Source organism: Colletotrichum destructivum, chromosome 1 (genome assembly GCF_034447905.1).
Source record: "Colletotrichum destructivum chromosome 1, complete sequence".
NCBI lineage: Eukaryota > Fungi > Ascomycota > Sordariomycetes > Glomerellales > Glomerellaceae > Colletotrichum > Colletotrichum destructivum.
Window position 1 is genome coordinate 6,692,416 of NC_085896.1, and position 12,242 is coordinate 6,704,657.

At 53.5% G+C, this 12,242-nt stretch overlaps 1 protein-coding gene across 1 annotated transcript; it reads right to left on the bottom strand.

Annotated features, from left to right (window-relative positions):
* Window positions 1–1,623: 1,623 nt before the first annotated feature.
* On the bottom strand, window positions 1,624–2,190 carry CDEST_02028 (uncharacterized protein; the record flags this gene model as incomplete). The annotated part of the gene is made up of 2 exons (XM_062918187.1): window positions 1,624–2,093; window positions 2,148–2,190. 2 exons carry the CDS (start codon window positions 2,188–2,190, stop codon window positions 1,624–1,626), a joined length of 513 nt encoding a protein of 170 aa, XP_062774238.1.
* Window positions 2,191–12,242: the final 10,052 nt, after the last annotated feature.

Here is a 12,242-nt window from a genome sequence, read left to right on the forward strand (position 1 = left end):
GGTCACGTATTTCACACCGAATGTCTTCAACCCCTTGGACCAGAACTCGCAAAGACGTGTCCCTACGGATGTAGTAACAAAGGTAAATGTCACCTTGTGACTCCTACCAGTCTTTTAGGGGAGCATAACGGCAGCACAAACAGGAGAGAGTTCTCAACAAGCGAGTATCATAAGCGGAGAATGATGAAAGAACGAAGAGAGACACGGAATAAGCATATCCAGGAGACATTGGATAACCAAGAGAAGGAATTCAAGAAGTGGAAAGCTCGAATCATGGCATCATTACGCGAACTAGAAAGGCAACTTGCTATTTCACGGTAATCTTTGTGAAAAGGCACGCCTGAAAGCGAGGCTTTCGCGTCTCTTGTAAGGTTAAACATAGTTATTCAATTTTATTCATTCATAGCTGCTTCTAACCTTGGCCGTTTTCTACAACTAGCTACATGAATCAAATTAACATACACTCTGCTTAATAAGGCTAACAATAAACAGTGGCAATCTAAATTGAGGATACCGTCCAAGCTACCGAAACTTGGACAAAGATTTAGATGTTTTTTTGCTGTACATACGAGCTTTACGTCCTTCGGAATGGCTCGACTGACCACGACGAACCGTGCATGAAAGACGGCATGGTGTCGTGCATTTCAACCTGAAGTGGCTTTTGGAACTTCTTGAGAGTATTCCTCGAGATAAACAGAATTGGGTCATCATATCAGGCATTCGCAAATCATTCGGAAGGCTACACCCACAGGGGAGACGGGTTTCGGCTATGATTCAGTAGACTCGGACAAATAGGATAGCGGCTGCACCGGGAGCGTAATTGAGAGCGTAATTGAAGCTCCCGTCCTCGATCAGTTGACAAGTAAGCGGGTGTTTGGCTACAGTAGCATGGGTGCTTCGGTAAATGAACCTGTTGGTAACTGTACCAGGTATCCGTATATACGGCGAGGTGAAGCAACGAAGACTCGTTATATTGGTCTACTTATGATATTGCTTAGTGTGTGGAATACAAAGGGAGGTTATTGCCACGGCCGTTAGAGGCCGATATGTAGCCTTCCGGGCACACGAGTCATCCGGCCGGCGGCCGGACAGCTAATGTTCCGACAGAACCTTTCGGGGACGCTTCACGAACTGCATTGTTTGATCTTGCAATAGAAGATCTTCGTGGTTTTCCTCGCTGCCGATGCAGCAGTTGACAGGTTGCAAGTCACTGGTCGCCATGCCACAGGCACTGTCTTTGGGTGACTACTCTGTTGACTTTGCCCATAACGAAATGCTGTGAGAAACCAAACCTCACCAGGGCTTGCAGGCCAAGGGCAAGTAGACAGGTGGAATGAGCAGGTGTTGCAATACCTGCTAAGCCCACGACGCGTGCTGATGCCTCATCATGGGCGCCCAGCAGAGACGACTAACTTCGCGCACCGCGTATATGTATCATGTTCACTGCAGTCCAGCGTCAAAATGTATGGGCGGAAAAGTTTCCACGAAAAGGTCTTATATGCATTCTTAGCAGGGTCTGTAGTATTACCGTACTGCATACTACAATTCTGGCTAATGCTGCATGCTGTCCTTTATCAGCTAAATTAACGGGTGGTTATGGTATTGATCGAAAAACCGACATAGTCAGCCCTTGGACTCTGTCTCCATCCGTTTCCCCAGGCAACTCAACGGGCTGGCCTTTACTGTCATCCACACGGCTACAGCTGCCGTCACCATGAAAAGTGATCCGGTTACTAGGCCGAGAAGAGCAGCATACTGCCAGGCATGTCCAGCTGTAAACCAAAAAACTAGGCCAATAACCAACTCGAATAGCATAAAGTCGAAAAAGAAGATCGGCACCCATGCCATTGCTCGACGCATCCGGGTGGGCTCATGGCTGCTCTGGAACTCGAACGAAAGCATGATCGTTATCATTGCTGTAAAGACCGCCGTGATGACTGAGCTGACGAGGAGACAGGTTGAGACATCGTTCAAAACCGAGGCGGTTGTTGCCGATCTACCAAGCAACATAATCATGGTAGCGCTGCCAGAAACGGCAGATGCGAGGATGACCGTTGGGTACAGACTCTTCAGACGGTCACTCTCTGCAATCTCTGCGTCGAATTAGCAATCAGACGGACCGGAAACATTCATAGTGGTGCACTTACCATGGGATGAGACGAGGATCTTGGTCTCTGTTGGGGAAGTCATTACTGGGAAGGTTGCTGGTTTTGTTTGAAATTTAGAATGTGCACCCCTAAAATAAGGAGCATCTGAGAAAGATGATGAACCTAATGAATGCACGTATGCGTCGATTGCGCAACCTTATTTAACTAATGCTTCGTGCTGTGGATAATTCACCAACTTGGTCCTCATCCATTTCCTGCACTTTGGCCGCTTCAAGAAAGCCAAGACAATATCTGTGGCCTGCAAATGGGGCCGCTTTGAAGTACAGCCAAAAGTAGCTGCTCTCTCTCAAGATTTGGATATGTGGGTAAAAAATGGATGTTCCAAGCCAGGGGCAAGTAGGGAGTAGACCTCCAGAGATACATCAGAGAAACAGACTAGAGGAACCCAACTTGCGCCTACACGAGGTGGGAGCGCTTGTGTCAGGCGACAGCTTGACAGCCAGCAATCATGTGCATATTGGTCTATTCCTACACTTATGAGCATAAGTCGCCTCCTCTTCAGAAAGACAAGCAAGATCTTTCGACATGCTCCACATAGTGTTGCTAATTAGACACAATGACTGTATACCCCCATTTGCCGAATCTGGTGGGTTTGAGCTAGTCCCCAGGGCCAAAAACGGATGTTAGCAAGTACAGTCGCATGACTTCTCTGCTTACTCACACTGTAACCCATCACGTCGGCTCCATAATTTATCCAAATTAGGCAGCCATCGCTATTCTTGGGGGTTTAGGGAGCACATTACGACTCTTCTTGGCTTTCGAAACATTGAAAGTATGTGCAGGAGAGGAAGCAACATAAGCTCAAAACTGTACTAAGCGAGTGAGGTGTTGTTGTTGTTTTTGTTGACACATCTTTCTACAGTAACCTTAAACAATAAACAGAACAAGGTTTCAAGGCCATAATGCCTATATCCCTTATTGCAATAGGGAATCGAGCATGGGTTGAATGCATGACTCGGATATGCAATGTCCAGGGCTGATAAAACGCAACATGGCGCCTATGACTTCTTGGGGCGTCCGCGAGCGTCCGTTGGTCGTACAATATGTAGAACTGCGAGCATTGCAGAGCAATCCAGCCGGTAAGAACGATGCTTGGGCGCAGAAGGGATCATTGTGAATGTCATTCTGGAGATAACAAGCAGCCGCTTACACATGAGTGCCAGGAACAATTGGCTAACCGGGTTAACGTGCATGAAGATTTGAAGCAGCAGCTCATTGGGCAACGCTAGGATTCCTGATGACTGAATCGGCTGTGGCTGTTCAAGAAGCTGCTTTCCTTAGCACAAGGTCTACCAACATTTGGATGCAGACATAGCCTACCTTTAATGGGATCTTGAACGTATCCCATTGAGCAGGAGCATGCTCGCTCTGGCAGTCGCCTAGGTGAGAAGGCCACTGTGCGTACATCAGGGATGTCGAATGACGTGGAGTGATTTCCATGTTGGGCTTGGACGATATTGCAGCTTATACTTCTTATTTAAAACGCTGACCGAACGGTGGAAATGGGAAGTAATGACTAAGTAACCATTTTGATGCGGATTGTTCACTCAGGTAACCCTGGCAACTTGGTCGGTGCGGTCCAGGAACGAATCCCCCGTCACATGCGGCGTGTGTCCAGCTCGCTTCCTGTCCGACGTTTTCCCAGATGTGTTCACATCAATCCAAATGAATTGAATGTACTCTCAATACAAACGGTCGGCAGGCGCGTGGTTCGGCCACGAAGGATTTCCCAATGACGGGCGATGAATATTCCACACGAACCCGGCGAATCGCCACTACAGATGCTGTAGCTTGAACACAGCCAGAGAGCCGATCGTGTCTTCGCCGAGACAACGAACCGAGTTATGGAATGCCACGCAAGACTCGGAGACGAAGAAGGCTCACCGCTCACTGCCAATGTTGCCGGTCTTCCGACATCGTACTATGAAAAGCTCGAGATACCGATGCCTCAAAAGTTTACAATTTGCCCTCGTCGGGAGTAGCGCTCACGTTCTCATTGGCTGTCACAATTTTGTTTGTTTGTTTGTTGTATTTAACGCCATGACGACAAGGGTGGAACCCTTGTCGCAGACCTCCCGAGGGGTATGTGGCGTGGAGAGCCGTGGGCTAGGACTACGTACTTCATACATTGCCCTTTCTTTCGTCCTCCAAATCCTGCCTGATGGCTACTATGCGTTCTATCTGTCCCTGGTTCCCGCTGGTTCCCCAGATTCATTGCTTCCCGTCTATTCCCTATGAGGGTTGAGTTGGCTGTCTAGATCCCGTGCCGAAGCCCGTTCCCTAGTAGCGTGGGCAGATCTTCCGGAAGAAGTTTGTCACGCGGAGGAAGGCCTCAAAGCCTTTTGGGTCAGTCATTAGTCCCTTGAAGTATCGTTCCAGAGATCCCATAGGTCCGATGGGGTCGAGCGGACCAGTTGGGTAGAGGGTAGGCCACTGCTGCCTCCTCGCCAAGGTCGCTGGGCAGTAGACCAGGTGATCTACGTCTTTTGCCTCTCCGCAGGAGCAGGTTAGCAAAGCTTCGGTGTGGTTAAAGCGTCGGTGATAGTGTTCAAAGTCCCCGTGACCCGACCGGGCCGCTAAGAGGTGGTGAAGGGTGCTCCGTGGTAGGGCGAGTTCGGGAGGGCAGGAGAAGTGTAGCCTCAGTCCAAGCTGGGTGTACCGTTCGGTCGCCTCTTTACCCCACCACTGTCTGTACTGATTTCGCAATCGCTCTCTGCCAAGCCGTTTGATCCCGGAGAGCGTAGCTAGTTGGCCTAGAGGGACCGGCAGCGCTGCGCCCTCCTTGGCTAGCCGGTCCGCCTCTTCGTTGCCCTTATTCCCCTGGTTCCCTGGCGCCCAGTGGGTGTGGATGTTGTATATCCTAGCAGCAGCTTGGATCTCGAGAACCGCTGCTTGCGAGGTGTCTGGGGCCTCGCCCCGTATTCCTCGGATGACACTGGTGTTGTCGATGCAGATGTGTATAGGCTGGCCTTGGGAGGTTAAGAGGGCCCGCCGGAGTCCTATCCTCGCCCCTTCAGCCTCAGCGTCGAACACCTCTGCTAGACCGAGTCGGCCGCAGCCCTGGGCGACGCGCCTGTTGCTGCGGTAGATAACAAACCCATATCCTGTGGCTCCGTTCGTCGCTTTGGAGCCATCTGAAAAGACAACCATGTGGCTGTCTGGTACGGTCTTTAGCCAGGCCTGGAAAGCTTTGGCTGCCTCTTTCTTAGTCTGCAGGACTATGAGGTCTTGTGACCCTGGGAGGTACTGCGGTTGGATGAGTGCGGGTCTCGGGCATTTCGGTGCAAGGTCTGCAGTCCGTTGGAGCCTCGTCTGCTGCCGCCCTCGTTGGGAGAGCCTCGCGACAAGAGGGTGTTGTAGGTCAACCTTCTTTAGACGTGCTGCGAAGCGGAGGCGGACTGCTTCCAGAGCCACCTTGCTTGGTGGTAGTCCAGCATCCCTAAGGAGGCTGCGCGTTGGGGTTGTTTTCCAGGCCGGCAGGATAGCCCTTGCTGCTGCCGTGATGACGCTTTCGACCTTACGCGCAAGGCTCTTCTGGCCTGTGCTGACTGCGCCTGTCTGGCGGGAAAGATTGCGGCCGGTATCGGCGGCTCTGCCAGGGGCTGGCTTGGTCATGCCTCCATACCAGGTCTCGGCCCCGTACAGGGCGATTGGCAGGACGCAGGAGATCACAGCCTTGCGTACAGCAGCGGCCGGGAGCCCGCCTTTTGTGTTTGTCAGGTGTCTAAGATGTTGGGCCGCCTTCGTCGCCGCAGCCAGCTTTGTTTCAACATGGTGTCGGAAAGAAAGCCTCTTGTCGAACCAGACCCCTAGCCAACGGATGGGCTTCGTTGATGCTACGATTCTAAGGTGTCTCGCCTTGATCTCTGGCAGATCTCTTTGCTGATTATGTTTCCTTGTGAAGTGGATAGCCTCGGACTTCTTTGGGTCAAAAGCGACCTTGTTCTCCGTTCCCCAGTCGAGGATACGTGTGATCTCTTGGCCGAGGGTCGCAGCATTACTCTCAAGGGAGGGGCCCATGGCCAGAAGGCCGATGTCGTCTGCGTATCCGAACCGGAGCCTCGGATCTTCTGCTAAGATGTCTGCGATGTAAAGCAGGAAGAGAATAGGGGACAGCGGGGAGCCCTGGGGCAGCCCGCAGGCCAGCGGGAAGTCCTCTGTTGTTGCGTCCTCCAGCCTGACTCTGGCAGTTCGGTTCGAAGCAAAGTGGAATACCAGTCTGATCAGGCTGTGAGGCCAGCCTTGTTGGCGTAGCCGGACAATCAGACGGTTCCGAAGGACAGAGTCAAAAGCCCCTTGGACGTCCATCGTCACCAATGTAGCTGTGAGCCCTTTGTCAAGGGCCATTTCGATGTCGTGGGCGAGGCAGGTGGTTAGGTCAACCGCTGACCTGCCAAGTAGAGCCCCTATTTGCTGTGGGCTGGTCACCCCTTCTAGGATGGTAAGGTAGGACATTCTTCTTGCTATCAGCCTCTCGAGACCTTTCCCAAGACAAGATAGTAGGGCTATTGGCCGCCAGGATCCGGCTTTAGAAAAGTCTGTTTTCCCTGCCTTCTGGATCATAGCGACCTCCGCTCTGCGGAAAGGCTGGGGGAAGTAGCCCGTCTGTATGCAGGCTTGGAACAGTTGTCTAACAGGATCAGATATAAGGTCCCAGCAGGCCTGAAGCAGCCGTGTTGTGATCCCGTCGATGCCAGGGGTCGTGGTCTTTGTCAGAGTAGCCTCCCTCAGCTCTTCTCTACTGATGACATCATGCCAGGGCATCCGTCGTCGAGAGACCGTAGGGACGTCGAACGGGTCTCCCGGCAGGTCATCCTGGGCACTGAACCTCTCTAGGAGGGCTCTTCGGAGTGCTTGGGCCTTACCCTGAGTGTCGTTGATCGTCTGACCCTCCACTACCAGAGGGGGGGCTCTTACCCCTAGGCTAGCCTTTCGCCAGCCCATAATCTTGTAGAGGTCTTGGTCCGAGGTAACTCCTTCGATCTTAGCAGCCCAGTAGGCCTGCTTAGCTTTCCTGACTGTACTCAAGAAGGCCTTCTGCTCTTCGAGGGTAGCAAGGCGTGGGGTCTGCTCTAGTTCTTGGGCTTGTCGGCAGCAGGCCTCGCGGTACGTTCGGTGGGCTTCTGCGCACTCTTGTGTCCACCAAGGGGCCCCTTTCCCATGCTTACCTCGTTTCTTTCCTACAGCCTGGACAGCCGTGGAGAGAAGGTCGACTAGTCGTTCCGCTTGGGTGTCCAACTCGGCAGGGGTAGGTTCGTCCTGCAGAGTAGGTAAGACTGAGGCTCCTGCTCTGATCAGGTCTCTAAACCGGGGTAGGGCCGAGTCTGCGACTGATAGTGACTGTGGTTGGTCTGTCTGTTGTTGTCGGTGCTTTTGAAGCGGGATTGTTGAGATAATTGCTTGATGATCGGCCCCTGGGTGTAGGTGTGGGCTGACTACCGCGTGTGCGCGGGGAATGTTCGAGAAGGTAAGATCGAGTACATGGCCTTGGGCATGGGTCGCAGTCCCTGTCTCGCCGATGAATGCCAGGCCGTGGCCATCTGCCCAGTCTGCTATGTCGCCCCCCCTATTCCTGTTCCTCGATCCGGGCTCCCAGGAGTAATGATGAGCGTTGAGGTCCCCTGCTACAAGGGCTCTTTCCGGCGGCCTGTAGTTTAGGAGGGTTGTAGTTGTGTGGTTTTGAGGGTCTCCTGGTTGTCTGTATACGTTAACCACAGTAGTTGCGTTGTCAACTGTGATCCATAGGATGTCCCTTGTCTGGACGGGCCTCTGCTGCTGGGCCTTCCACTTCATCCCTTTCCGTATGTAGGTCATGACCCTAGGTCTGGTTTCCCTATCCTTCCAGAAGTCCACTGGGACGTAGGAGTCAAAGCCTGGATGTGTGTTGATTTGCATATTGTTAACATAGCCTATCCAGGGTTCCTGGACCAGTACAATGTCGATCAGCTCAGCCCAGCAGAGCTCCAGGAAAGCTGTGTGTGCTGGCGACTGCTTCCCTACGTTGCACTGAGCTATATGTAGCACCTGTGGAGAGGCCTGCTTCGGCCTACGTCTCCGAGTCGAGTTCCAGGTGGGTGTAGGCATTAGCAACGTTGTAATCCGGTTTCTGGGCTACTCTTTGACTCCTGTTCAAGAGAGGTAGAATAGCGCGGTTAGTCTGGGGAGGACCCTCGGCGTCCTCAGGCTCATCCTCACTCGTGCTGCTACTATCGGTGTCCCTGTCCCCGAGGCACATAATTGAGCTCTCGGAAGGTGTCCTTGTGCGTGGCCGCTTGGAGCCGGGCGGTTGGTCCTGGTCGGAGGGGGGGAGGTCCCCAGGCTGTTGGGTGCTGCTCCGAGAGGCGCTTAGACTGGCCTCATAGAGGGCGTCATAGGCCTTCTGTCCAACCTTGCGGATCCGGGCCCGCTCCTTCCGGTCTGGGAGGGCAGGGGTGCCGTTCATCGCCATAGGCCTTGCTGGACAGTTCTTGTGGCTAGCCTGGAATGGGCCGCAACAGTTCGCACACTTCGGTTTAGCTGTACAGGGCCCAGTCTCGTGCGAGTCTGAAGGTCTGCTGCAGTTGTTGCAGAGCGGCTGTCGGTTGCAGTAGCTGTTTGAGTGGTAGCCCTGGCAGCCAGGGTCGTGTCTGATGAGCGTCTTCCTCTTCTGAATGAGTTGGGACCTGCTGCTTTGGTTGAACAGTCTGAAGGGCTGTACCTCTGTTAGGAATGAGATGACCCAAGAGACTTCGTTCGTAATGGGGTTCGGCCCAAGGCGGGATTGCCGGGCCCGGGTGGGCTTCTGTCTTGTCTGGGCAAAGACCTCGTCCTCGATCAAGGTGGCTGGGTCCAGGGCGTCCCCGTCAACGCTCCACAGTTTGGCTGGGCAGCGCGGGACGACGTAGGTAAACCACTTTATAGGAGTCTCTATTTTGTAAGCCCCTAAGCAGCCCGCTAGTTTTTGCTTGTCTGCCAGGAGGCCTTGCTGGATCTGCTTGTTTGATGGCCTTAGTGAGTATCCGGTAGCAATGTGGTAGATGTGAGGGATATCTGCCAGTTGGAGGCCAAAGGTCCGGCAAACTGTCTGGCGTAGGGCAAAAGGAGCGTTCTTTCGGGCAGCTGACAGGCCCTCCTCCGAGATGCGGGCGAAGACCCTGAGGTCCTCTTTCGGCTGGGGTTGGGGCTGGGGTTGGGCCTGGGATTTTGCCTGGGGTCTGGCCTGCGGGCGGTCGGAGCCCGGTGGGGGTCTGGAGCTGTACCTGGTGCCGAGGCCGTGACGGCGGCCCAGCTCCGGGTCAGTGTCGGAGCATGTTCCTTGTTAATGAGCTTCTTTAGGGCTTGGATCACATAGGCCGTAGCCTCTTTCGCGATCTGCTTCCTGGGGCCCTCAAAGCTGGAGACGACATTATCGACAGACTGCGCGATAGTCAAGAAGACATCCTTGCGGGCCTCATAGTGCCTGGCCTCCTCGTCCAGGGCGGACAAGACAGAGCCAGTGGCGGTCCTACCAGTGGCTGGAGTTGAGATCGGAGGCCCCATTGCCGTTGGGGGAGCTGGATTGAAGGTGTTAGGCTGGCTTCCCGCGAGGCTGGGCCGGAGTGGCTGAGTCTCGGTATTGCGGCGGCGTTTAGCCCTTGATGGAGAGGTTGGCTCTGGAGGTGGCCCAGAGCCCCGATCGGGGCCGGCCGGTGAGGCCGGCAGCGGTCCGATGTCCGCCGGAGGCTGTGAGGCCATCGCGGAAGGGCTCCGGAGCAGAGAAGTGAAGAGTTTTCGGCTGATAAGGATTCTAGTGGTTCATCACCTGATTCACTAACAGCGGATGCCAAGAAAAGTTAGGCGAGAGGAAAGTTTGTATGGCTGGGTATAGTGACTCCTGTAAAAACAGGATCTCTAGATGAAAGTGTAGCGGCGACGAAAGCCGATTCCTGGGTCACGGCTTTCCAACATAATAACTGGGATCTGGAAATGGATTCTGCAGACGGGGACGTAGCAGAGCAGTTCAGTTAGAGTCGTTATCGGATGGTCTAAAACGCTTTCCATGAAAGGTCAGGACCTGCCCCTTCAGGAGCTGGATATGGATTGTGCAGATGGAACACATGGTAGAGCAAGGAAGAACCTTGTTACATGGCTGGGAAGACTCTCGACCAAAGGACAGAACCGGCTTCCGCGTCACAGCCGCAGGGGCACTAAACTGGCTTTCCAGGCCATGGCTTTCCAATACATCAACAGGAGACGGAAACGAGATTTGCGGGAACCATTCATACACGGCACAGCAAGGTGCTTGCTGTATGGCTTGAATGGCCCATCTTGGGATCTTGGGAGCCCAAACAGGCTTCTAGCATGTTCAGGACTTTCCAAAATAGCAATAGAAAGCCAGATATGGATCTGGCAGTTACCGTACGTAGTAGAGGAAGAAAGCTCCTTGTTGCGTGGCTGGGAAGACCAGCCGGAACCAGCTCCTGGCAAGAGTCAGATGTGGAGCGTGTAGGGGCGGATAGAGGACAAGGAGGATCCTGGTTGTATGCCTGGGGACAACCTCCACCAAAAGCCAGAACCAGCACCTGCCTCATCGTTGCGGCGACGTTGGAACTGGATCTCTAGGTCTCGACATTCCATTCTACCCAACAGAGCAAGATCCTAGTCGCGCGGCTGGGGAGTTCATCTCTCGAAGCCGGAATCAAAAAGTAAGAAATGGCTTTCCAAAAGGGCCAGATTTGGATCTTGCAAACAGGGGACATGACTCAGCAAGCAAGATCCTTGTCGTGTGGTTGGGGACAATCTTGCTCCAAACCCAGCCGGTTCAAGGGAGCTGGAAATGGATTTTGCGGACATAATGAATAACGCTCTACAAGAGCCATATCCATCTCTTCTCAACATGGGAAACGGAGTGGTCAGTAAGGTCGTTGGTGTGTGGCTAGGAGGACAAGCCAAAACTGACTTCTAGTAATTAGACACGGATGCTGGAGACAGGGAATACAGGTAAGCAAGCGAGATCCTGGCCGGGAGGGCCGTGCACCAGTCGCCAGAACCGACCACCAACTACATCGTACGTGATTGCAGCGGCATCCAATGCCAACTTCTGGATCTCGACTCTCCAATACAGTGGATGAAGCCAGATACGGATCTTAAGAAAAGGGCACAAATCGGTACGAGCAGGGTCCTTCTTATAGGCTTTAGAATCCCTACCCCCGAGAGTCGAAACCGGCTCCTAGAAGGGGTCTGGCATAGGTTTTGCGGACGGTCGATGCGGGGCTCTGTCTCGTATCTATCTATCCGTTCTCACCGGTTCGTGCATTTTGTAATGTCGTGATGCCCCCAGCCCGTCCCGGCCCGTCCGGCCCGGCCGGGTCATCCCGGCTTTCATCAGGGCATTCTGGTCACATCAGTGTTCCAGTCTGACTCACGATACCTTCATTCACCTGGGTATATAGATCCCAGCAGACCCTTCCTTTTGTATAGTTAGTCCTAGAGACGAGAGGCACTTATAGATACGATTCCTGCGTCCCATGCTCACGACATGTAATTATGCGGATAAGCCAGTTTTGGCTCCCTTTTACATATTGCTGACACCCTAACTATGGGCCTGTCAGTCGCTGTCTGACAATTATCATCTGGCGTTTTGTTGCCCAGGAAGTAACCATGCATCCACAGATATTAGCGCTGGCTGGATTGTACTATGTAGAAGTGAGGCTTGGCGTGCACGGGTCACAACACTCCAATGGAAGGGTTATGGCCCGTGCTGCCAGCATCTCAGTTGGACTTAACCGATTGCACCTGGCGGTTGACCTGGATGAAAGTTACCCATCGTGATGCACCGAGAATAGGATGCAGGCAGAGACAGAGAAGCGTTGTGACAGTAAGAACAGCGCGGAAGCCCAAATGCTTCGCAAAAAGCGCAGGTCCAGGGCGCCGGACCCGCTGAGTTCGGATGGGCCACCCCGCCGGTGGCACAGCCCTGGCCATCAGACCGCTTCCTGTGTCATAAGCCCGCCACAATCATAACGGCTGATGCTGTTGAAAACCCTCCAAGCCGGCATCGATCGTTCGCCCTAACTGGAAGTACCATCTGCCCTCGCAATTTAAGCATCCCTCGAA